At 52.3% G+C, this 21,971-nt stretch overlaps 1 protein-coding gene across 1 annotated transcript; it reads right to left on the reverse strand.

The window, feature by feature from the left end:
• Positions 1–5,969: 5,969 nt before the first annotated feature.
• On the reverse strand, positions 5,970–17,977 carry AARS2 (alanyl-tRNA synthetase 2, mitochondrial). Its single transcript, XM_054569437.1, has 22 exons — positions 17,708–17,977; positions 16,705–16,896; positions 16,039–16,184; positions 15,660–15,827; positions 14,720–14,864; positions 12,876–13,021; positions 12,567–12,675; positions 12,142–12,180; positions 11,946–12,057; positions 11,363–11,496; positions 10,792–10,936; positions 10,359–10,531; positions 10,120–10,233; positions 9,876–10,016; positions 8,974–9,111; positions 8,784–8,893; positions 8,523–8,631; positions 8,133–8,255; positions 7,783–7,893; positions 7,120–7,203; positions 6,897–7,007; positions 5,970–6,454 (listed from the first exon to the last, which is right to left on the reverse strand). The coding sequence occupies exons 1-22, from the start codon at positions 17,948–17,950 to the stop codon at positions 6,290–6,292; spliced, it is 2,958 nt and encodes a 985-aa protein (XP_054425412.1). The 5' UTR covers positions 17,951–17,977; the 3' UTR covers positions 5,970–6,289.
• Positions 17,978–21,971: the final 3,994 nt, after the last annotated feature.

The following is a 21,971-nucleotide window of genomic DNA, read 5'->3' on the forward strand; positions in this document are numbered from 1 at the left end:
AGTCTTACAAACACTCCACAGCGGAGGCAGGGCAGGTTTCGTAGCCCCATTCTAATAATGAAGACACTGAGGACGAGAGCAGGAACCGACTGGCCCTAGGACACCTGGCGGGGCTGGGGCCGGGCCGTGAGGGCAGGGGCTGCCTCTAAGCACAACGCACTGCTCTTTCACAGTCACGTGGTGTGTCCCCTTCCCCACACTTTCCTACGCTCCACTCAGAAGGAAGAAAGCCTGTCCACTGGGAAGCAGGGGCCCTATCTTCACGCAGAGAAGACTTGTCAGGGAGGGCCTCCCAGGTTGGGAGAGCAGCTAGGCCTTGGCACCTCACTGTGGGAATTTCAGGCCCCTAACATAAGGCCTGCATCCCTGTTACATTACAATGTACTTCCTGCCCTGTCTGGTGTAGCACAGTGGGTTGGGCGTTGTCCTGTAAACTGATAGGTTGCCACTTTGATTCCCTGGTCAGGACACACGCCAGGGTCATGGGCCAGGACCCCAGCTGAGGGCAAGCAAAGGGCAACCAATCGGAAACGGATCGATGTTTCTCTCTGTCTCTGTCTCCCTCCCTTTCCCTCTCTCTAAAAATAAATAAAATCTTATAAAAAAATAAAATGCACTTCTCCCTCAATGAAACAAAATATTACATACATGGGCATATTCTCATATGTTAACCTTGAACTGCTTTTTAAAAATACATCTCATTTTAGGTCAAACATAGTAAAATATGAAATAGGTACTGACACTCATGCTACAAACTTTAAAAATGTTGAAGTCATTTGACATAATATGCTGACAGTTTAAGTGCATAGAATTTATATATCTTCTTATCAGTCATGCATGCCTCGGTGTGAATGTTTCAGATCCAAAAACAAAGTTAGGAAGTGGGGGGGAGAAATGTTCTTCTGAGTGGGGAGAAGGTGGGGAGGGCTCACGGGAGAATGAGAAGGCAGGACGCCTGAGGTAAGTCCACCTACTTTACCGGGTGGCCTTACCCTGGCCCAGGCATCACCCGTGTTCAGCTGAGAGTGGTAGTAGGTGGCACTATTTTCCCTGCAGGGATGGGTAGACACGCATTAGCCAGGGGCCGAGGGACATCCAGAAAGCCCCCGAGGGCCCATAGAGGATAGCCCCAGAGGTGACAGACCAGTCCCCTTACTGTCTGGAGCATTCTTTCCCTGGGGAACCCACAGGGCAGGCAGAGAATCCAAGTTTGAAGGCTGGAAGTGTGTTCAAGACACTGGTCCTTCTCTGGGACAGAAATTCCCTCTGACATTCCAGAGAGGAGGTTGGGGCCCCAGGACTGAGTGTCTTTTGTGCCACCATCTGGCGTCCTCATCTAAGGGATGGAGAAAGTGGGGTCGTGCCCAGTGCCCTTTCATCTCCGGGAGCGCGTCTCCTGGGCCTTTCAGGCTTCGCATTCTATGCCTCTGGCATCAATCCAACCCAGCCCGGGGCCCAGAGCCCCTGGAGAAAGGCCCAATCTCCTTCTCTCAGCTCCCCACACTGTGTCCTCAGCCAAGGTCCAGGGTCCTGAAGCCACATTCAGGACGTAACTCAAAGGGTTAGGTGTTAAGTTCTGCTTTCGATAGCCCAAGCCCAGGTAATGTAAGTGATGAGATGACCCAGTTCGGCCAGTGTTGTCCTCACTTTTGATGGCTTGTGTCTGGTGGACAAGCGTTCTGGGAACCACGTCCTTGCCTATACTATTCATTGACTTTTAAGCTCTCAGTAGCATGTGCAGAGCGGGAGGCAGTGTAGCAACTGAGTAAGGATTCAGGAGTTGTAATGTCTAAGGCCAAATCTCCGCTCTGCCCCCTAGCATCTGAGAGACCTTGGGCAAGTCATTTTGCCTCACTAAGCCCCCATTTCTTTCTCTATAAATCGGGATGGCAATTAATGGTACCTTCGTAGGACTATCCAGAGGATTAAGGAGCTAATGTGTATGAGGCCTTTCATGTACTTGTAGTACTGGGCTCAGAGTTAGCACTCAAGGCATGTGTTAGATATGAAGAAGATGTTAGATGCCATACCCAAGTTTATTCAATCTTCAAATTTATTATTGAGGATTATTATTGTTGTTATGACATCATTGTCTCCATTTCGCAAATGAGGAAACAGATGCTTAGAAAGGTTAAGTCACTTGCTAAGCTTTATACGGTTAGGAAGTGGAGAAGCTAAGTTTTGAGTTGATGTCTGTCTGAGGCTCTCTCGTACTGTCATGAACAAAAGCATCACAAGTAATAAGGTGTTGGGGTTGCTTCAAAGCATTTTTCCGGTGGACCTCCCGCTTTCCTTGGCTCAAGAGCTCTCTCGTCTTGTTACCAGTGTGGCATGGCGAGGGTTCCTTTTTGGTGCTGCCCAGGCTCCCTCACCCCCTAAATCACTGCCAGGCACAGGGTCTTTCCACAGAACTGGATTGTTGCTTGTATCCTCCAGCTTAATGCTCCACGGGACCCATAAGACTCCTACAGAGCTCTACTCTCCTGCCCCACACAGCTCATGCTACCCTCGACATTCTTCACAGACCTAGGATTCAAAGCTTGAACCTCTAGCACACTCCCTCCTCTCAGAGTAAGTCTCAGACCTTCTCCATCCTTCTGAAGTCCCCAGTTAAACAGAACCACTTTGGGCAGAGGCTCCTCCCCCCTGCCCAAATGGGAAAGTTGAAAATGCTGGAGGAAAGCCCTTCCTGCTCATCACCCCCCTGGACCTCAGCTGTCCTCACCTCCCTTCCTCTGAACTGAGAAGCTGAAGCCAGTGGCCCTCTTTAGGCCCATGAGCATCTCTGTGCCCCTAGACGCTCTGATGGGCTACCTGACACAGCACCCACTGGGCCGCCAGTGCTCCACTCACTTCTCTGGTGCTTCCTGTGCCTTCAGACCCAGCCTCCCTTCCACCTCGGCATCTGTCCTCAGGGTCTTGGGTTTTTGCCTACAGTTCCCTAATCTTTTTCATGCCGACCACCATGTCACATCCTACTTCAGGCCAGGCCACTCCAAAATTCTCATTTGGGAATCCCCAATTAGTGGAATCACAAAAGAGAGGTAAAAAAGTTTCTCTGACAGAGCCCAGGCCCGGCCTGCTTGGTCTCTGCTGAGTGAAAAGGCACACCTTTCACGCCTCTGGGCCTGGCCCTGGCCCTTCTTCCACTCCTGCACACTTAGGTCTGTTGCTTTAAAAAAGACTCCAGTGGCTTCACTCCACAGCCCTCATCCCTCCCAACAGCTCAGACTCTGCAAGCGGGGAATCTCAGCACCACGGGTCAGAGTCCCTCCCCCAATTGCCTAGGGTGATAAGGCCCCTGTTTCTCCTAGGTAACCAAGGGAAACCAGCCCTGCTGTGGGAGGGAGGGAGGGAGGTGCTAAGCTTCTGGACCTGCAGGAGGGATTGCAGCCCGCAGAGGCTGGGGTAGGGGTCAGCCTTTCTGAGAAAACTGGGGCCGGCGCTAATGCTGCTCTCCTCCACGACCTACCCAGTGCCCCATTTCCCCTTTCCTCCTTCTCATGCGAACCTCCTCCCCTTAGGTGCAAACCCTAAGCCTTTGGGCCAGTTTGCTGACAGTGACTGGCAGGGGTTGGGGGGCAGGGGGAAGGGAGGAGGCACGGGCCCCACCTTCAAATGGTTAGGGGTTGGGGAGCCTCCTGAAGTTACAGACCAGCCCATCCCTCCACTCTAAGTGTGGGAGCCAAGGCTGGGGCCGCCTGCGAGCTTTGAGCCTGGGTGAGTTGAGGGCATCCCGTGGACAGGAGTCGGGGGGGGGGGGCAGGGAGAGTTCAGTCCGACAGGGGAGACCCAGAGTTGAGTGTCCTCTCCCCCAGAGATTGCCTCACCGGTTCCTGGTCCCCTGGTGCTCGCCTTTTCCGCAAGCTCTCCTGCGGTCTGCGCCTGTCGTTAGGGACGCCCCACGTCTCCAGGGGGCGGGTCCAGGGCGGGTGTGCACGTGGACGGGTTCACGACCCGCCTGCACACCGTCTCCGCCACGTGCCTCGCTGGCGCAAGGCTGTCCTTTCAAGGCTGTCATTATGTGCCTGGGCAGGGGGTCGACACAGGAAATATCTGGCTAATGTGCTGTGTGCGGCTGCTGTGCGGGCAGAGGGAACCCTGTGACCATGGGACATACTTTGTCCTTCTGGGGGACACGTTTAGGAACGGGGTGGGGCCCCCCCCGGGCAGGCTTCCTGGACGGGAATACCGTTCCTTCTTGGTACCTTTTGTGTGGATGTGGGGGCGGGGGGTGGCAAGTGTCAGGACACTCCAGGAGAAAAGCATCAGCAGCGTCCCTTTTGGAAGATGAGGAGGGGGAAGGGCACCTGCAGGTGGTGCTGGGACTCCTCTGGGGCAGGCCCCGCAGGAGAGCTGTGGGCTGCAGCATCCCTGCAGAGTGGCTCCTTCCGCTTTTCTCTAACATGTAAACAAGGCTGATGTCTGGCAGTAGGCAGGAAGGTTCCAGCCTCACGGCCCTCCTTCACACAGCTCTAAGCCTGATGCCAACCCGCCCCCGCAGCCGAGTCACAGGATGTGCTGTTCTGAGGGTCACGGGTGACCAACCTCACCAGGAAGAAAAAGAAATTTTCCTTCAGGAGGTAAGAGGCAACCAGGGTGGTGGGAAGTTTCACAAGGAGGCAGTTTAGCTTTCTTTCATTTCAGCTGTGCGGATGATTATGTATTTTTGATGCCTGGCTGCACGTGCACACATGTGGAGGGCAGATCTAAGTTATGGGTGGATTTTCGACTGCATGGGTGGTTGGCACCTTGAACCCCCGTGTTGCTCAAGGAAAAACTGTACCAGTTGGTTACTCTGGATAACATCTTAGAAGCTCGGTTAACTCGAGAAAAGTGAGGGCCCCATGCTTCACCTGGGTGTCCCTGTGTTAAAAGCCGGACCTTCGGTGAGCATCACTGCTGCTGCAGCTGCAAAGATTCTGAGGTGAAGCTTTGCACCTCCACAGAGCTGAGCAAGTGGTCAGGGCTGGGCATGAGGACTCAGGTCCCTTTCAGGCCCTTAACAGTGATTTACCAGCAAATCACGGGTGCCTCAAAAGAATGAGTCATGCAGGAGAAAATGCTAGCAAGGCCTGCTCTGCTCTAATAATTTTAATTAAAAAGCCCCAGAACTTGGTAGCCAGGGAGCCTTTGACTTGAGGATGGGTCCCCTGAGGTCCTTTCCTTCCTACAACAACAGGGATTTTGGAACAGAGGTGGAGCTCCGGCATCTGGATAGGTCCTGGATAAATTTACTCTGGAAGAGAAGGGCTGTCCTCTGTCCTCCGGCTTCTTCCTGCTCCGAGCTGCCAGTTTTCAGCTTCAGCTCAGGAATGGGGCAGGTGCTGTGCAACTTGTTTTTAAAGAGCAGCGCTGCTCTGGTTCCTGCTCTTTGACCCCATCCCCTGCCACCCTCCCAGCTCACTGTGCCTGCCCTCCTGCTCAGCGCCACTGCACTGGCTGTTCCCTCAGACACCACCTCTCAGTGAGGAAATACCACCACCCCACTGCCCTGATCCCCTTTGCTCTTTCTTCACAGACCTCATCACCGGCTGACACCCTTCTCTTTATTGCCTCCTTCCTACTAGAAGCAAGCTCCACAGCGACAGGAAGTTTTGTCTGGTTCTCACTACGTTCTCAGCAACTGACCTGTACCTGTTACTCATTTTATCAACAAATCTCCAGGGCTTTCAGTAAGACAAGTCACTGTTAAAGAACTAAGGGACACCAGAGAGGACCTGTCCTGCTGTAACAACTTCCACATGACAGTTCTGGATCGTGGTGGCCAGGGAGGCCTTCGTGGGTGCCCAGAGCAGGCTGGGATAGAGAGCCTGACAGCTTTTGTGGCCATGAGGATGGTTCTGATAGGTGCTGGGGTGGCCTTTCCGTCCAGTGTGAGGAGGCCGCTGGTGATGGGGCTCCCACACCAGGTTGCTGGGAGGGGAAAGCCTGATCTCTTTTAAAGCAGAACCTTCTGGAACTTCCTCTCTTCTAGGAAATACTTTTTATTGAGCAATCACAGCTAGGACAGCCCACGTTTCCATATTCACCTAGTGTGGGGGTCTCTGGGCTCACTGCTGCCTTTGCCAACCCACATCTCCTTGTGTCCGTGAAGGACCCAGCCCAGGCCGGCCCTCCGCAGCTCAGCTGCTGGGCCTCCAGCCTCTAGTCTCCCCTTCAGCCTCCAAGGAGGTTCTGCTGGTTCCTTCAGGACGTTTTGTCTGATTGGTTCTCGCCACATTGAGCAACTGTCCCGGATCTGTCACTGGCTTTTCTGCTGTCTCTTTAGTCTACGTGAGTCCCTGGGTCAGAGCTGGTTGAGGGCATAGGCTCGGGCAGTACTGAGGGCTGCTTCCAGGTCAGCAGTGCTTCCGGTGCCCTGGGCAACCACTCGAGAGCCCCAGGCCTTGCCCCCCATGTGGCCGCACACGGCCAGCGCCCAGGCCTCTGCTGTGAAAGATGGCGTGGGACTCTGGGGATAGAAACAGAAGGGACAGCAGCAGAGTCACCTCCCCTGTCACCATCCACTTGGTGTACCCTTAAGAGTGGAGTCACAGTGATTAGCAACCCCTGCCCGGCCAGGCACATCATGGGGCACGTGGGGTGAAGACGGGTGAAGGGTGGGCTGGGAATGTGTATAGCGGTTGATGAACGTCTGCTACTTGTTTTCAAGGCATGTGCAGCCTGGAGGGGGACGGTGGTAATTAGGGAATCTCACAGTATACTCTAGTGGGGTTGTGTGGTGGTTAGGGACAAGGAGATGGCCCTATCTGTGTCCTGGGGTGTCCTCATAGATCACCTCCTCCCAGCCTTGGCTCCCTTGTCTGGGAGGAATAAAAGCAGTGGAATCAGAGGGCTGGACTAGGAGATGGGAGGGGTAGGGGCTGCCCTCCCACTTCCCCCACTTCCCTCACCTGGGCCACCTGACAGGCACACAGCACTTGCCCCAAGGGCTGGGGGCTGAGTAGCAGCACGGAAGTGCTGGGCACCTGCTCACACAGCTGCCGGACCACTTTCACCAGCACCTGGGCAACGGAGGGCAGATGGTGACCTTGTAGGCCCTAGACTCCTGGGTACCTCCCTGTCAGGACTTTCCCTTCCCCAGACCCCGGGGCCACCCCCAACCCCAATACTCACAGAGAGGGACTCAGTGGAAACTGTGTCCACAATCAGGGGCCCCTCTGAGTGACGCTGCAGCAGCTCCTGGGTTTTCTGTGCAGCCTGTGGGGCAGGAAGGACAGCGTAGGGGTCAAGTTGGAAGAAAACTGGCCCCTACTTCTGAACTGAACCCCAGTCCAGAAATCCCCTCCCCCCTTCCCTCTTCTCCCCCAGCAAAGGTCTTCAGCTTTAAGCAGAGGGGCCAAGGGTTCCACCTATAATGACTTCCTTTTTTTTGGGTCCCACCTGGTCCTTCCTCTCCTCCCTCACCTCCTCCCTTTCATCTTAGCTCCAGGCCCCGACAAATAGGTCAATGAAGGTGAAAGGACTAAGGCTGGAGCACAGATGGAGGAGATGGGGCAGGAGGAAGGAGAATGCACAGTCAAAGAGTAATTAGGACTGAATGGAAAAATCAGCTTCCTGGAAGGAGTGCCTGAACCAAACTTGGGTGTTAGGGAGACAGTTTGGCAGAGAGAAGTGGGGGCCTGGTGATGGTGCCCACCTGGCAAGAGAGGGAGCCGATACCCAGCCCCACCCCCACGCCAAGCCCTGAGGCTTTTCGGTGTTCATACTAGAGTGTTTCTTGCCCTTGTTTGGTATGCCTGGTATCTGCCCCAATGGGTGCAGCAAACCCCCTCCTACCTGCTTCATTTCCAGCTTCCGGACAGCAGTGTTGGCCCGTCGCTGCAGCACCTTCAGTGCGGCCTGCAGCTCCCGCCGCTGCCACTGGGGTATCACAGTGGTGGCCACAGCCTAAGGCCAGAAGCAGTATATCATCCTCACTCCTCCCTGAGCCACAGATCCCCGCAGGGGTAGGGAAGAGACCACACCCACCACACCCCGCCCTGCAGACAAGACAAACATCGAGGCCAGCTGGAGTCCAACAGGAATGGTGAGGAGACTGGAGAAGTCCAGGGAGGCATGGGGAAGGGCAAAGGACCAGGATACTTGGCGTGTGTGTGTGCGCGCGCATGCACGCATACAGCCCTCACATCAATGAGTCGTCCCATGTCCTTGGACAGCCGCTGAGCCTCCATCACATCCCGGCTGCCCCGACTCAGCCGCTCTGTGGCTGCTTCCACCTCCTGGGCCAGGCTCTGGCCCACTTCTCGGGCCTGCAGGGAGGGAACAGGATGGTCAGGGATGCTCAGCTTATTTTCAAGGCTCTCAATCTATTGCTACTCAGGGCCAAATCAGATATATTTCACATTCAGGACCAGTTAAGATACCAACTAATCACAACAGACGCCAGCTGCCAGCAGTGCACATGTAGGAACACTGGTTCCGCGGCTGGGCATCCCCCAGCCTGAGAGGATCCGCTGTATGTGTCCCCTGCCCCTCACCCATACTCAGAGCCTCCTGGGCCCCGCTGGCATGCTGACCTGCTGGGCCTGCTCCCCAGTGACGGCCAGCAGGCGGGTGGTGCCCTTGGCGAGCTGGCGCTCCCCAATGATGACCAGGTCCCCTACAGCCCCTGTGCGTAGCAAGTGCCTGTGGGCACAGGGAGAGAGGAGAAAATCCAGGGGGTAATACGGAAGAGAAAGGAGCAGCCTGAGCTCCAAACCAGGGGCCGATGGCTCCAAAGACCAAGGGAAGGGTGAGCGTCCAGCCCCAGGCCAGGGCAGGCAGAAGGGGCGACTCACGTCCCACAGCACAGCTCCACAGAAGCCTGCAGTGCAGCTTGAGAGGCTGAGTCCAGTGCACGGGCCACAGGCACCCCCACGGACACCACCCGCACCGGGTCTGGGTAGACCTGTGGGTGAGAGGGGACAAGTCTGTTAACTGGCCTGTGCGGGGAAGGTGATCTCCACTAAGAGGACTCCCTCGACTCACTTCATCCAGACAGCGCAGGCCAGGGACATGTGCAGTGTATGCCAGGGGTACCTCCTCCATGTACACGGCCTCATCCCGCCTCACAACCTCCTGCACAGTGCTCTCCACTGCCTGGAGCTTCTCTGGGGTCAGCGGGGCCTGAGGGGGTGGGAGGGAAATCGATGGACCGACAGGCAGTCAGCCCCATGCCTGCAAATGATGCATTAAGAGGTAGCCGCTGAGGAAGAGATAAGGAGGATAAATGGTAATGGAAAAAATACAAAAAAAAAAAGGCAGGCACTGTTCACTGAACTACCCCAGGGTTCTAGAACAGTGGCTAGCACGTAACAGGTGTTCAATAAACATTTGTGGAGCAAACAATTCTTTTCTTCAGAAAACTACCTTGAAGTTGGGCCCACTGAAAGCTGCAGCCCCTTCATCAGGCAGTGAAAGTCAATGGAGAGACAGGAAACGGAGGCTCTGGACTCCGGGAGCGCACCACAAGGGGCCGCCCAATGGAAGACAGGTGCGGGGTGGGGGGATGCAGGCGCAAGGAGTAGTCAGGTACAGCGGGATTTAACCACAGAGTGCTTCCTGGAGAAAGTACTGAGCCAGACAGGCAAGAGGAGGGAAAGAGGGTGGTAGGGAAGGGAGAAGGCAGCTCCATTTGAGCAACAATGGCTTTGGTGACAGCAGGAACAAGGAAGATGGGTGGCTGGAGGTGGAGAGAGGACTCCAGGCACTATCTAGCCATCCCTTGCTGTGTAGGAGGAGCCTGATAGGAAGACACCCAGCCAAGTTCCCACAGTGACTGAGTGACAGTGAGACCAGGCCCTCGGATTGGCCAGACTCCCCATACCACCAACTTTCTCACTTTGAGCCTATTGCCTCACTTGAAGCCCGTCTTTCTGTGCCCTGCTCACCTGGGTGGCCACATCAAAGCGTAGTCGCTCGGGATTGAGATGGGCGCCTCGCTGTTCTGTGCCAGGGCCCAGAGATTGCCGCAGTGCCCAGTTTAGCAGGTGAGTGGCCGTGTGCTTCTCCATGCAGCCCAGACGCCAGGCCTGAAATGCTTTTGTCACCCAGCATCCTGGGTGAAAGTAGGGGGTAGAGAGAGAAAAGGGGCTACAAGGTACCAAGAACAGCAGGGGTGGGATTCTTCCTTACCTTATCCACATGCAACTGCACCTGGTCCCCCACCTTCAGGCACTCAGGGGCCACAGCCTCATGTAGGATGAAGCCTCCACAGACCTGGGCCCGGGCCACGGGGAACAGCACATCCTAGGGAAGGCCAGGGGCCATGGTACTGGGGTGACTGCCCATAGCCTTTCCCTCCCTTTGGCTACCTTTCTGGCTCAGGTCTGCCTCCTGAAGAACTTAGCATCTCTGTGTGGGCGGGGACTCACCTGCTGCCCCACCCGCACCAGGTAGCCTCGGTCTGAAGCCTGACCCCCTTGTTCAGCGTAGAAGTTGGTTTTGTCTAAGAGGAGGCCACAGCGCTGGCCTTCCCCCACAGAGGCCACAGCTCTTCCGTCCTCTGCATACAGCTGGAGCACCTGGGCCTCGCAGGGGCCAAACTCTGCCGGCGGGGGGAAGGAGAATGGCTATCAGTGCTAGGCAGGGGCTTAAGATGTACATGCGTGTGCATCTATGCTTTATTTGAAGACAAAAGGCACCTGGGCAGGGGTGGGGGAGCGGGCTGGCTTGGCAGGGAACCAAGTGAGGGCCACAGAGACCCCTGGTGGCTACCCTGGGGAATGCATAGGGCAACCAGCTGCCTGTCCCTCCCAACCACAGCCGGGGAAGCTTGTGGCCACCCGCCTCAGTCCAGATTCTCACCATAACCCCCGCTGGGTTGAAGGCAGTAGTTGTACTTGGGGCTGTCATCGGTTGGGGGTACCCCTCGGCGATGCAGCTCCCCCATCGCATGGATGTCAAGCTTCAGTCCCTGCTCCTCAACTGGCTCAGCCTGCTGGGCCCGGTGCTGCAGGATGGGTGTTTGTACGTGTGTACATGTGTGTGGAGAATGCAATGGGACTAGAGCCTCTGCAGAGCCCTGTCCTTGCCACACCACCCTTTGGACCCTGCAACCCCTCTGGAATAAGTGCTCAGGGCTTGGCTGGCTGCTAGAGACCTGGGCTGGCTGGTGACCCACTGGTGACCCACCCACCGTGAAGGGTTTCAAGATCAGGCCTCCCTCACCCAATTCTGCCCCTGGAGGTGCCTCCTAGGATACTGTGCGGACCCTTCCACCCCTCTGTTTAGCGCACTGTACTAGTGCTCCTCTCTAAGGCTGTATGAAGGACAGAGCCCACCTCAGTACCCCGCTTCCCTCAGTACCCCGGGAACTCAGAGCTGGGGAATGAGCTGACTGTCCCAACAGAACCCTGGCAGGGTGCCCAGCTTGTACCTGGGCTTCCTCCTGGGCCAGCCGTGCCAGCCCAGCAGAATCCAGCTGCACCCCTTTCTCCTCCAGCATCAGCTCTACCAGGTCCAGGGGGAGCCCCAGGTCACCAGACATTGACAAGGACCAGGCCACTTCGGCTTTTTGGAAGGAAAACAAGGGGTTTTGAGTGGGGAGGGACAGAATAGAGGGAGGGGGAAGAGTAAGGGAGAAGGGCCAGGGCTTTCCTAACCACACCAGATGTCAAATACAAGTGCTCTCTCTCCACACTGGGTTGGCCCAGGACAGAGGTCGCCTTCAGGCTTCATGCTCAAGGGCCAGGTTGAGGGGTAGCTCAGGCTACCCCCTTGGCAATTGTCATTTCAGAGGAGAGAAGCTCATTCTAGACATAAAGCCAGCCCTGGAAAGCAGAGACTGAGGCAGGGCCAGCTGGGTAGAGAGGAAGTGGGGAAATGGGGAGTAGGGTGGTGTTCCCAGAACAGAGAGGTCAAGTGTTGGAAGTATAGGAAGAAGGACATAGGAGGAAGAGGGGATGGATATGAGGCCTGGCCCAGAGCTCACCTCATGCCTTGAGAGGCACCCCACTCACCAGGGAAGACATCAGAAGGTCCCAGGCGCCTCAGTGTCCGATCGATGATCTGCCGACCCCGCTGCAGGGACGCCAGGAAGGCTGTCTCTTCCTCCGACACCAGGTTGGTTATCTGAACCGGGGGTGGGACAGGACTGGAGAGCCTCTCTCTACCACTCTCTTGTCAGCCCGTCCCTCCCCTATCCAAATCCAGTACCTGGGCTGAGTTCTTCTGTAGTTCTGGGTAGGTGTCTCCCTGGAGGAGGTAGAGAGGGCTCAGGAGGTGTGAAAGGCAAGTCTGCTCTCTACCTCTGCCCCGTAGGCCATCCTGAGGACAGCTGTCCTGGAGGCTCAGGTGGGCTGATGGACAGGCAGAGGGACTCAAATGAAAAATCAATTTCCATGTGGGGTCGGGACACAGGCAGAGGGTGTCCCCAGGTCAAAGGTTCAACAGCCTGGGCAAGGAGGCCTCCTGAAGGCCCTCTGCTTTTTGTGAGCAGTTTCATCTATCTCAGCCTGCCGACAGGACATTGGGGTGGACATCTGGGTGGTGAGCCTGGGCTGGGGGTGCTGCATGGGCTCAGCGGCGGATGCCCCAAGTACCCAGGGAGGCCCAGAGGAGTGAGGAGGCTCTGTCCTTACCAGTGTCTCCACCACTACAGGTACAAGGTCGCCTAGGAAGCCAGGTGGTGCCCGCAACACCTCTGTAGAGAACCGTACTGCTCGACGGAGGATCCGACGAACAACCAGTCTAGAGGGGTTTGGAACCCAGATATGAACCTCCAGCAGCCCCTGGTCTGCAGTACAGGGACTGTGGAGGGCAAGGTCCAGCGTGTGCTCCCATCCCACAGTCCTCTCCCTTCCTGGCTTCTCATGGCATCTCAACCCGACCCACCTCTCCCCTGCAAGCCCCAGCTGCACCTCCCCTCTCAATAGTCCTTCCAGACTCACGGGGCGCCTGACATTCCAGTGGAGATTCCATCGGCTATGCAGACGCTGAGCGTGCGAATGTGGTCAGCCACTACGCGGTATGCCATGTCTGTGCGACCCTCATCTGCTGCCCCTACCCGGCCCAAGTAAGGGGGTGCCCTGCAACCCTGGAAAGCAGGAGAGAAAAAGACATGGCTGCTAGCCCTGCCTGACCTGGCCTAGGCGGGATGCTTTTCATTGCCCCCAAAGTTGACTACGTCTGGAATGACCTGGCTGGAGAAGTTTCAAAGATGAATGGGAGTCAGACTCGGCCCTCAAGGGGCCCACATTCCCACTAACAGTAATCACAGGCATGATTATTTACTGAATTTGTACTACAGAACTGTGCGAGTGTTTGTATAATGTAACATCTAATCCCTAAAACATCCTGTTCTGGGGGGTATTACTATCCTCACTTTAAGAGAGAGCAGAGGCTCAGAGAATCTAAGTGCCATAAGGCCACACAACTCAGCAGGAGCAGATCTGAGATCTGACCCAGGCCTGACTGACTCCAGTGCTCTCCATTACCCACACCTCCCTCTGCAGGCTTTATGGGGGGCAGAAAGGGATGGTGTAAGCTGTGTGTACATGTGTGATCTCCAGAGCAGAGTGCTAGATTCATGCAGCTCCAGACATGTCTCTTCCCCAAGCTACCCCTCCCTCTCAGTAACCAGTCCGGCCGTTCACCTCATTGCTCAAGTCAAACACTTGGGAACCAGTCTTTTCTTTCCCCCTTCCCATCCAACCCATCAGTGTGGCCTTTACTTCTACCTCCATGAGATCTCTCAAATCAATCTACTTTTCTCCACTTGGATCTCTAATTGGATCGTAAACTCTTTGATGGGCAGGACTGTACCTGCTGCCTAATGGCTCGTCAGTAACTGTTGTATGAGTAAATAGACAGCAATGCAGGAGTTAAAAATCATCCCAGGCTAGACCGGTTAGAGAATTTCATGGAGAAGGTGGGACTTAAAAGAAAGGAGGAAGGAATATTTCTGGGCAGGAGAAAACTCAAAGTAGAAATGATCATGGCTTATTTTAGAAAAAAGGTGAACAGTGGAAATGGTTTTGTCCACTACTACCAGCCTAAGCCATACCCATTGTTTCTTCCCTGGATTATGACATAGCCTCCCAATTGGTTTCTCAGCTTCTACTCTTGTCTCCCTCCAGCCCATCCTCCACACAACAAAAGGAGAGGCCTTTTAAAAGTGTCAGTCAGATCATGCTCTTCTCCACTCAGCGGCCTGCTCACCGCACTTAGAATAAAAGCCCCACTTGGGACTTCTAGATCCCACAAGATTGGACTCTAGCCTTCTTCTCTGTGGTAGAATGTTTGCAAAAGTGGCCACAATCCTTCCCTTTTCTGTGTGCATGCTGCTTTGCAGTCTGACTTTAACATTGCTTTCTATCAAGGGATAGAGTCTATTTCTCCATCTCTTGAATCTGGGCTCACCTGTGACTTGCTTTGGTCAATAGAATGTGGTGGAAATGACACTGTTCTAAGCCTAGGCCTCAAGAGGCCTTGTGTGCGTCTGCTCTCTTTCTTGGAATCTTGCTGAGCTGGGATGTGAACAAGTCTAAGCCAGCCTACTGGAGGATAACAGACACATGGCCTGGTCACCCCCATTGCCCCAAAATGACAGCCAGCCAACCCCTAGAAGTACTGCTGCCACCACTCTCCTGACTGCTACTTTTTCACTTCCAGCCAGGGATTTTCCTCCTGCTTCAGCACCCCATTCCCTGTTGTGGTGCATGAAGACCAGATTCCAAAAGCACTGGTGATGACCAGGCCAGAGAGGCTTCCGGAAGGGAAGAGGCAGGCTCACCTGGTGTATAGCGCTGAGCAGTGGGGAAAAGAGGTCGGTGTCGTAGGTGGAGCGCCTGCCTTGCAGCACAGCTACCAGCCTTTCCAGGCCCATTCCCGTGTCCACGTGTCGCTGGGGCAGGGGCTGCAGACTTCCATCTGCCTCTCTGGCCAGGGAAGGTGTGCAGCGTTAGGCCCCGCACACGATTACAGGTGTGAGGCAGATGCTCAAGTGCAGTAGAGGAATGAGGAAGGGTTCAAGGAGGCTGACAGAGGGAGGAACCAGAGGGCAGTACAGTCCCCTATCCCCCTTTCAAACACAGACGATGATGGCTTTGGGTTCTGTCCTTTCTCATAAATGGTGATAACTACCCTTGCTGTTCTTGGGCCCTTGCGTGGAACAGACATCCCCTTTCTGAGACAGAATTCTTTTCCCTTAGAAAGAGGCATGTCAAGGCTGGAAGAAAAGCTTAGAGATCATCAAGATCGACTCCATCATTTGATAAGAAAGCAGGGGCCAAAGAGCAGCAGTGACTAGTCTAAACTGTTATGGCAAAGACTAGGATTAAATCAAATCAGTTATTATCTGAAAAGTGTTCAGAAGTGTGCTTGGCACACAGTAAATGCTGTTTAAGCTTTTTAAAATTTTATTTATTTCATTTATTTTTAGAGAGAGGGAAAGGGGAGAGAGAAAGGGAGAGAAACATCCATGTAAGAGAGAAACACTGACTGGTTGCCTCTTGAACATGTCCTGACCAGGGACAGAACCCGCAACCCAGGCATGTGCCCTGACTGGGAAGCAAACTAGCAACCTTTAGCTTTGCAGGACGATGCCCAGCCAAATAAGCCATACCAGTCAGGGCTTAAGTTTCTGTTTTTATAAGAAATGGGTCAAAGTGTCCTGATTGCTAGTTTTTTCATTTTCAGCTAGACATTTTCCTCCTACTTTAGCTCCCCATTACCTGTTGTGTTGAATGAAGACCAGATTCCAAAGCTCCACCAGCTGGGGGGCTCCTACCCCACCGGCCAGGTCATAGTGGATCTCAGTACAGGGCCCACAAGGGCCAGTATCCCCCATCTCCCAGAAATTCTCTTCAGGTCCAAAGGAAAGCACATGGCTGGCTGGCACCCTAGATAGAAAGCAAGGCAGGTAGTGGTGAGACAAGCCAGAAGCTGAACCCTCTGTGCCACGAGGACCTCTCCATAAAGCTCAGCAAGAGGAGAAACAGGACCCCACAGTCTCCTGGGACATATTGTTGATAGTCCCTGTTTTCCAGGCCTCCTGCCCTCCAGGAATTTAGGGAGGGCAGGAGGGCTGGACATTAGGGCGGGTGAACTTACCCTAAGTTGAGCCAGATGTCCCTGCATTCCAGGTCTGGGTCCAGCCCTGCCTTGGGGTCACCACCAAAGTAGGAGACCCATAGCCTGTCCTTAGGGATCCCATAGACCTGAGTCAGCAGCTCCCAGGCCATACTGCAAGCCTCCTCCTGCAGTGGGAACCCACATGGGGTGGGAAGAGGAAGATGGGTGACAAGAAAGCCTCACTGAAGAGTTAATGAAGCCACAAGTTCAGCCCTCAGCTTAAGACAAAACCATTTCCACTGTTCACCTTTTTTCTAAAATAAGCCATGATCATTTCTACTTTGAGTTTTCTCCTGCCCAGAAATATTCCTTCCTCCTTTCTTTTAAGTCCCACCTTCTCCATGAAATTCTCTAACCGGTCTAGCCTGGGATGATTTTTAACTCCTGCATTGCTGTCTATTTACTCATACAACAGTTACTGACGAGCCATTAGGCAGCAGGTACAGTCCTGCCCATCAAAGAGTTTACGATCCAATTAGGGACATGAGACACATTCCTACTATATGTGTTCATCTTGCACTTCGCCTGTGTCTGGTATGAAGTCCTGCCTAAATAGACTCTAGGAGTGGAGAGCAGACTAACCTTAACCCCCTTCTTGGTTGACTGCTGACCCTTTCCTAACTCCAGGACTTTCTGGAGACTCACCTTAAAATATTCACCCCCAAATGCCCAGTTGCCAAGCATCTCAAAGAAGGTATGATGGGAAAGGTCTCGGCCCACATCCTCTAGGTCGTTGTGGCGGCCTCCAGCCCTCACACATTTCTGGCTGTTGGCCACACGTCGGAAGCCTGCCATCTCACTTCGTGGATCCACGGTGCCCAGGAAGATTGGCTTGAACTGGAACACGTGAAGATGGGGGAATGGGATATCCCGGTTCCTCATTAGAAGGGAAATGTGGGGAGTGAGGACAGAGATGGCTGTTTTGACTGAAGGCTGACTGTGCCCCTGAGAGTGCGGTGTGGTCTTGGCCAGGAGGGCAACCTGGGAGCCTAGGGGCACCCATCTCTGGTGCGTGGGAGGCACACAAGGGGTAAATAAGTCATGAAACAGAGATCCTCTGCTAGTGAGAGAGACAAGATAAAAGGAGGAGGGATATGTTGATGGCTTGAAATAAGGCAATGAATGGCTACATCCTCCATCTCAACTTCTTCAACCACACCCCATAACTTTAGGGCACAAAGCAAACCACAGGGTACTGGGCATGCCTAACAATGTCAGTATTTAATAGGGATCTTGGACTGCCTCTAATGTTAACCAGTTCCCCCCTCTACCACTCCTCTGCCCATTTTACAGACGAAGACAACCGAGTCTAGGGATGGTACCGAGTGCTCAAAGGCAAAGGTTTAGAGAACATAGTCTAGCATTTGGCATGTGCTCAACACCACATAACAAATGAGTTATCTTTATTCAAAGAATGAATAAATGAGGCTTCCTCCACCAGTCTCCCGTCTTGGGCCTCCACACCCTCCATTCCGGGGCCTAAAACTCAATCCCAAACTAAAAGTTCCCAGGTTGTATCTTCCCCAAACCCTAACTCGTGCTCCTAATCCCTTAACCCAACCCCGTGAAGCTACAGCTCCGCCTCTTGTTTCTTCTGTCCAATCCTGTAGTGCCTTTCTCACGAAAAATCACAAACTCCACCCCCCACCTGGTTCATGCCGGCATTGACGAAAAGTAAACTGGGGTCGCCGCGGGGTCGCACGGAAGCAGACGGCACGAGTCGGTGGCCATGGCGGTCCCGAAAAAAGCTCAGGAAGGCGTCACGTACGTCCGTCGCCTGGGTTGGAGGGGGCTCAGATGAGAGCGCCCGACCGCTGGGTCCCAGCCACGAGGGCGACCTTCGAATGGCCCGCCGCAGTCCTCCGACTGCAGCTGCCACTGACGCCGCCATCTTAACTGGGGGCAGAGAATTTACGGGGTCAAAGGGCACCGCGGGGATAAACGGTAACGTGGGAAGGAAGCTGGGCGTTTCCTACAGCGGCTCCTCGTGGTGGGAGGACTCCAGGTAGCCTCTGCCGCCAAAGTGGAAATGATCGCGAAGAGGACCTTTGCAGGAGTGACCTAGCACAACGGCCTTGCATATTGCAGGTCCTTAATTCATTTGGCGTTAAGCAAATATTCATTGAGAGCCTGTGATGTGCCATGCATTGTTTTAGGCTCTTAAGGTACATTAGTAACAAAACTAACAAAAATTCCTGCCCCCCAGAAATCTGTATTGTAGCAGTAATTGTTAATTTTATTAGTTTTGCAAGGTTATATACAAATACAGCTGCAGTGAACAGAAGTGGGTTCAAGTTCGTGTACGCACGCGCATGTTTCCAGGCTAAGGGAAGAAGGCAAGAGTGCTGAGGGAGGTATTATCAGCATTCATTCAAGAAGCATTCAACAAATTTATTGAGTACCTGTTCTGTGCCCCCCATTCTTCTAGGTTCTTGCTAGTTCCCCGTGTCCTTGACATTGGAAATAGTCACTTTGTTCTTAGGGACTGAAGCAGATCCTTTAGAACAGGAATCTAGAAGAGAGGCAGAGGCCAAACAGCATCTGCTCCATTATTAATTAATAACATTTGGCTGATAGCTGCAGAGATTTCTCTGTCCCTGAGCATTCCAATGCCCCTAGGGTTTTGTATGTTTTGCTTTAGGGTAGGAGAGGTAGGTAACTGTTCCATCGCCCCCTTCTGTTTTACTTTCCAGGGTGACAGCTGTGACCATGAGGCCCACACAGGCCCTTGTGCGTGAGCCCTCACAGGCCTCCTCATGATACCCTCTGCTTTCAGTGTGTGAAATTAGGTTGAGAAGAGAATTTGCCAAGGTGAAAATCCAATAGGGGCAGAAGAGCTGAAGTCTGTGTGGTCACTTACAAGGCATCAGGCATCAGGTGGGGTCTTTTGGCTACCATTTTTGTGAGTTATTTAGGGACTTTTGAAACGCAGCTTCCTTGGGAAATGTGTAGACTTTTTTGGACTCGAGTTTCTATAACGATAGTGAATTCTTAACTTCGTATTCTGATCTGTCCCATGATCCTATTTCTTCCCTTGCCCACGTAGATTAAAGGTGTTGTTTTGAAAGTGTGTTTTGCCTGTTTTGGTTTTTCCAGTGTTTTTGAAACAGGAACCTAAAGCTAGATGGGGATTTCCATGAGACTGATGATTTTGAGACAAGATGTGAAATTCTTCCCCAAACTAAGATGGGAGTGTTTTGCTAGGGAAATCTAACTGGGGTCTCTACCTAGTACTGATGTTAACTTTTTTTTTTTCCCTTCTTCAGATTTTGCCCAGGCAGGCTTTGCACTATAGTAGGAACTACGTGTTTTTAGACAAATGTAGAACTAGTGTGGAGCCATGGATTTTTTTCAAACAGCTCTATTGAAATACAATTCACACACCATACAACTCACCCATTTAAAGTGTATAGTTTAGTGGCTTTTATTTAGTACATTCATAAAATTGTCATCCATCACCACTACTAATTTTAGAACATTTTCATTATCCCCAAAAGAAACCCCATACCCGTTATCCCTTAACCTAATCTCCCAATCCCTCCCAGCCCTAGACAGCCATTCATCTACTCTGTGTCTCTATGGATTTGCCTATTCTGAACACCTCATATCAATACAGCCATACAATATACGGTCCTTTGTGACTGGCTTCTTTCACATAGCATAATGTTTTCAAAGTTCATGCATGCTGTAGCATGTGTCATGGATTTTTCAAAATGTGTTTTTTGATTTGTTTTCTGTTTGAAGAAGGGATTTTTTCCTCCTCATACTATTTTGTCCTTGCCATTAAAAAATGATCATTTTCTTTTCTTTGTGGTGTTCTTTGGTAAGTCAGTCTCTTTAATATTTCCCAGTGAAGCGAAGTGGTTCTTCTAGGACTGGGATATGTCTATTCTGATTTGCCAGTCATCTGATGAGGAAGTTAAACTTAAGGTCTGCAGTTTCCCAAGATAGATGGAGATGGAAAGACCTTATGAGACTGAGGAGTTACTGATCTGGGAACTTCTCTCAGAAGTACTTACCCACTGACTTAGTATTAGTAGGATTTTCATTTTGAGGTTTAAAAAGAAGTGGGATCTATTTCCTGGGAGCTTGTTCAACTGGCTTTGGGTGCTGCTTTCCCTGGGTCTGGAATTAACCTTATATTGCCATTTGACTTAGTTATCCTGCAGTTCCTGTGTGCCTGTTCTTTGAACTGTCTCTTTTTACATTCTTCATAAGAAACAACACCCTTACCCTGGGAATGGAAATTGTCCTTCCTGATTTCCCCATCGGCTTTGAGAGCAGGAACCTGAGGTCAGTGATGCATTCTGTCCTGGACAGATGGTTAGAGGAGACAGAAAGGAATTTTCACACTTACTGAGTATAGAGAACTCAGCTTGGGGAACTTCCACTTATAAATCATAAAGGCTGTCTTTTAGGGTGTAGGTTAAAAGTTCAATCTCTTACAGGTGTTCCTAGCTTGATGTATTTATACATGGCTTTGCTCCATCTGGATTGTAAAAACAATGCTTGTCAAATGTTAATAAGGATGGGGATCTCCTGGGATTTTGTTAAAAATGCAGACTGAAGCCCTGGCTGGTGTGGCTCAGTGGACTGAGTGCCAGCCTGCGAACCAAGGTGTCCCTGGTTCGATTCCTGGTGGGGACAAATGCCTGAGTTGTGGGTTAGGTCTCCAGTGAGGGGCGCATGAGAGGCAACCACACATTGACGTTTCTCTCTCTCTCTTTCTCCGTCCCTTCCCCTCTCTCTAAAAATAAATAAATAAAACCTTTAAAAAAGTGCAGACTGAGATTCAGTAGGTCTGGGTTGAGATGGAAATTCTGTATTTCTAGCAGGCTCCTAGGTGATGCTGTTGTTGCTTCCCTAGTCTACTAGGCCAGGCCTTGAGTGAGGACGGTGTGGTAGAGCACTGTGGGAAGAGTTGGGACACACACTTTTGAGTGTGCCGAGGCCCTAGGGCTTAGGTGACCCTGGGTTCTCCCTTTTCTACCAGGGTGTTGCTAAGAGATGCAGAAGTAATGCTGGGCTGCTACAAGAACGGGGAGAGACTCCCATGGGAACCCAGTGAGGGCGTTGGGGCTTGGATGGTGCAGCTTGAGTATGGGAACCTCCTGGGATTGGAAATTCAAAGATTAGTGGACCCTCTAGGTTTGCAATGCTCAGGTTTATCCTTATGCATTATTAAATGATTACTTTTTAAATGGCTATATAAGTACCTACACAGTAGCCTCGATTTTGCCTCCTGGCCTGCAAAATCTAAAATATGTACTACCTGGCTCATTGAAAAGAGTTTGCCAACCCTTGTGTTAAAGGTTTAACAATTTTTTTCTCTAAATCACAAGAAAACACCAATGTAAAAAAGTCAACCAAACTAAATGTATGGCCTAATTATTAGAAGGTAAACATCTTTGTATCCACCATCCAGGTCTGGAAAAGAACTTTGCAGCCACCTCAGGAGCCGTCCGTGGACTCTGCACTCACCCCAGCCACCTTCCTCCTGGCAAAGGGGATCACTCCCCTGACTTTCATAGTAGTCACAACTTTGCCTGTCTTTATAGTTTTATCACCCAAACATCCATCATTAGACGTTATGATCTTGTCAGTTATTTTAAAAAGCTTAGTTGCTATGCATTTTAAATCTTTTAATATGTAGGTTCTCTCTTAATCCCCTTCTTTTCCTTAAAGTGTATCTATTGCAGAACCAGGCAGAGAGAATGAGAAGATTATTGCAGTAGCAAAGATTTTAAGTATTTAAAGAGGTGGAAAAATTCAATACAAAGTGGAGGAATAGGCCATAGCCAGGAGCAGGGACACTCCTTCCATTATAAGAGAGGGAAATCTGGGTATAGATTAGTAGGTCAGTGGATCTTGGTCTGGAAAGGTGAGGGAGTACTCATCTTCATGCATCTGTT

The sequence above is a fragment of the Pteronotus mesoamericanus genome, unplaced genomic scaffold, assembly GCF_021234165.1.
Source record: "Pteronotus mesoamericanus isolate MK-2021 breed Mesoamerican mustached bat unplaced genomic scaffold, CSHL_Meso_final contig_20, whole genome shotgun sequence".
Taxonomy (NCBI): Eukaryota; Metazoa; Chordata; class Mammalia; order Chiroptera; family Mormoopidae; genus Pteronotus; species Pteronotus mesoamericanus.

Coding starts and splice junctions, on each gene's coding strand:
- AARS2 (XM_054569437.1), bottom strand. CDS start 17,950: ATGGCGGCGTCAGTGGCAGCTGCAGTCGGAGGACTGCGGCGGGCCATT. Junction 13,022..14,719: donor TGCTCAGCGCTATACACCAG/GTGAGCCTGCCT, acceptor CCTGCTTTCCAG/GGTTGCAGGGCACCCCCTTA. Junction 12,058..12,141: donor TACAGAAGAACTCAGCCCAG/GTACTGGATTTG, acceptor CCCCCGGTTCAG/ATAACCAACCTGGTGTCGGA.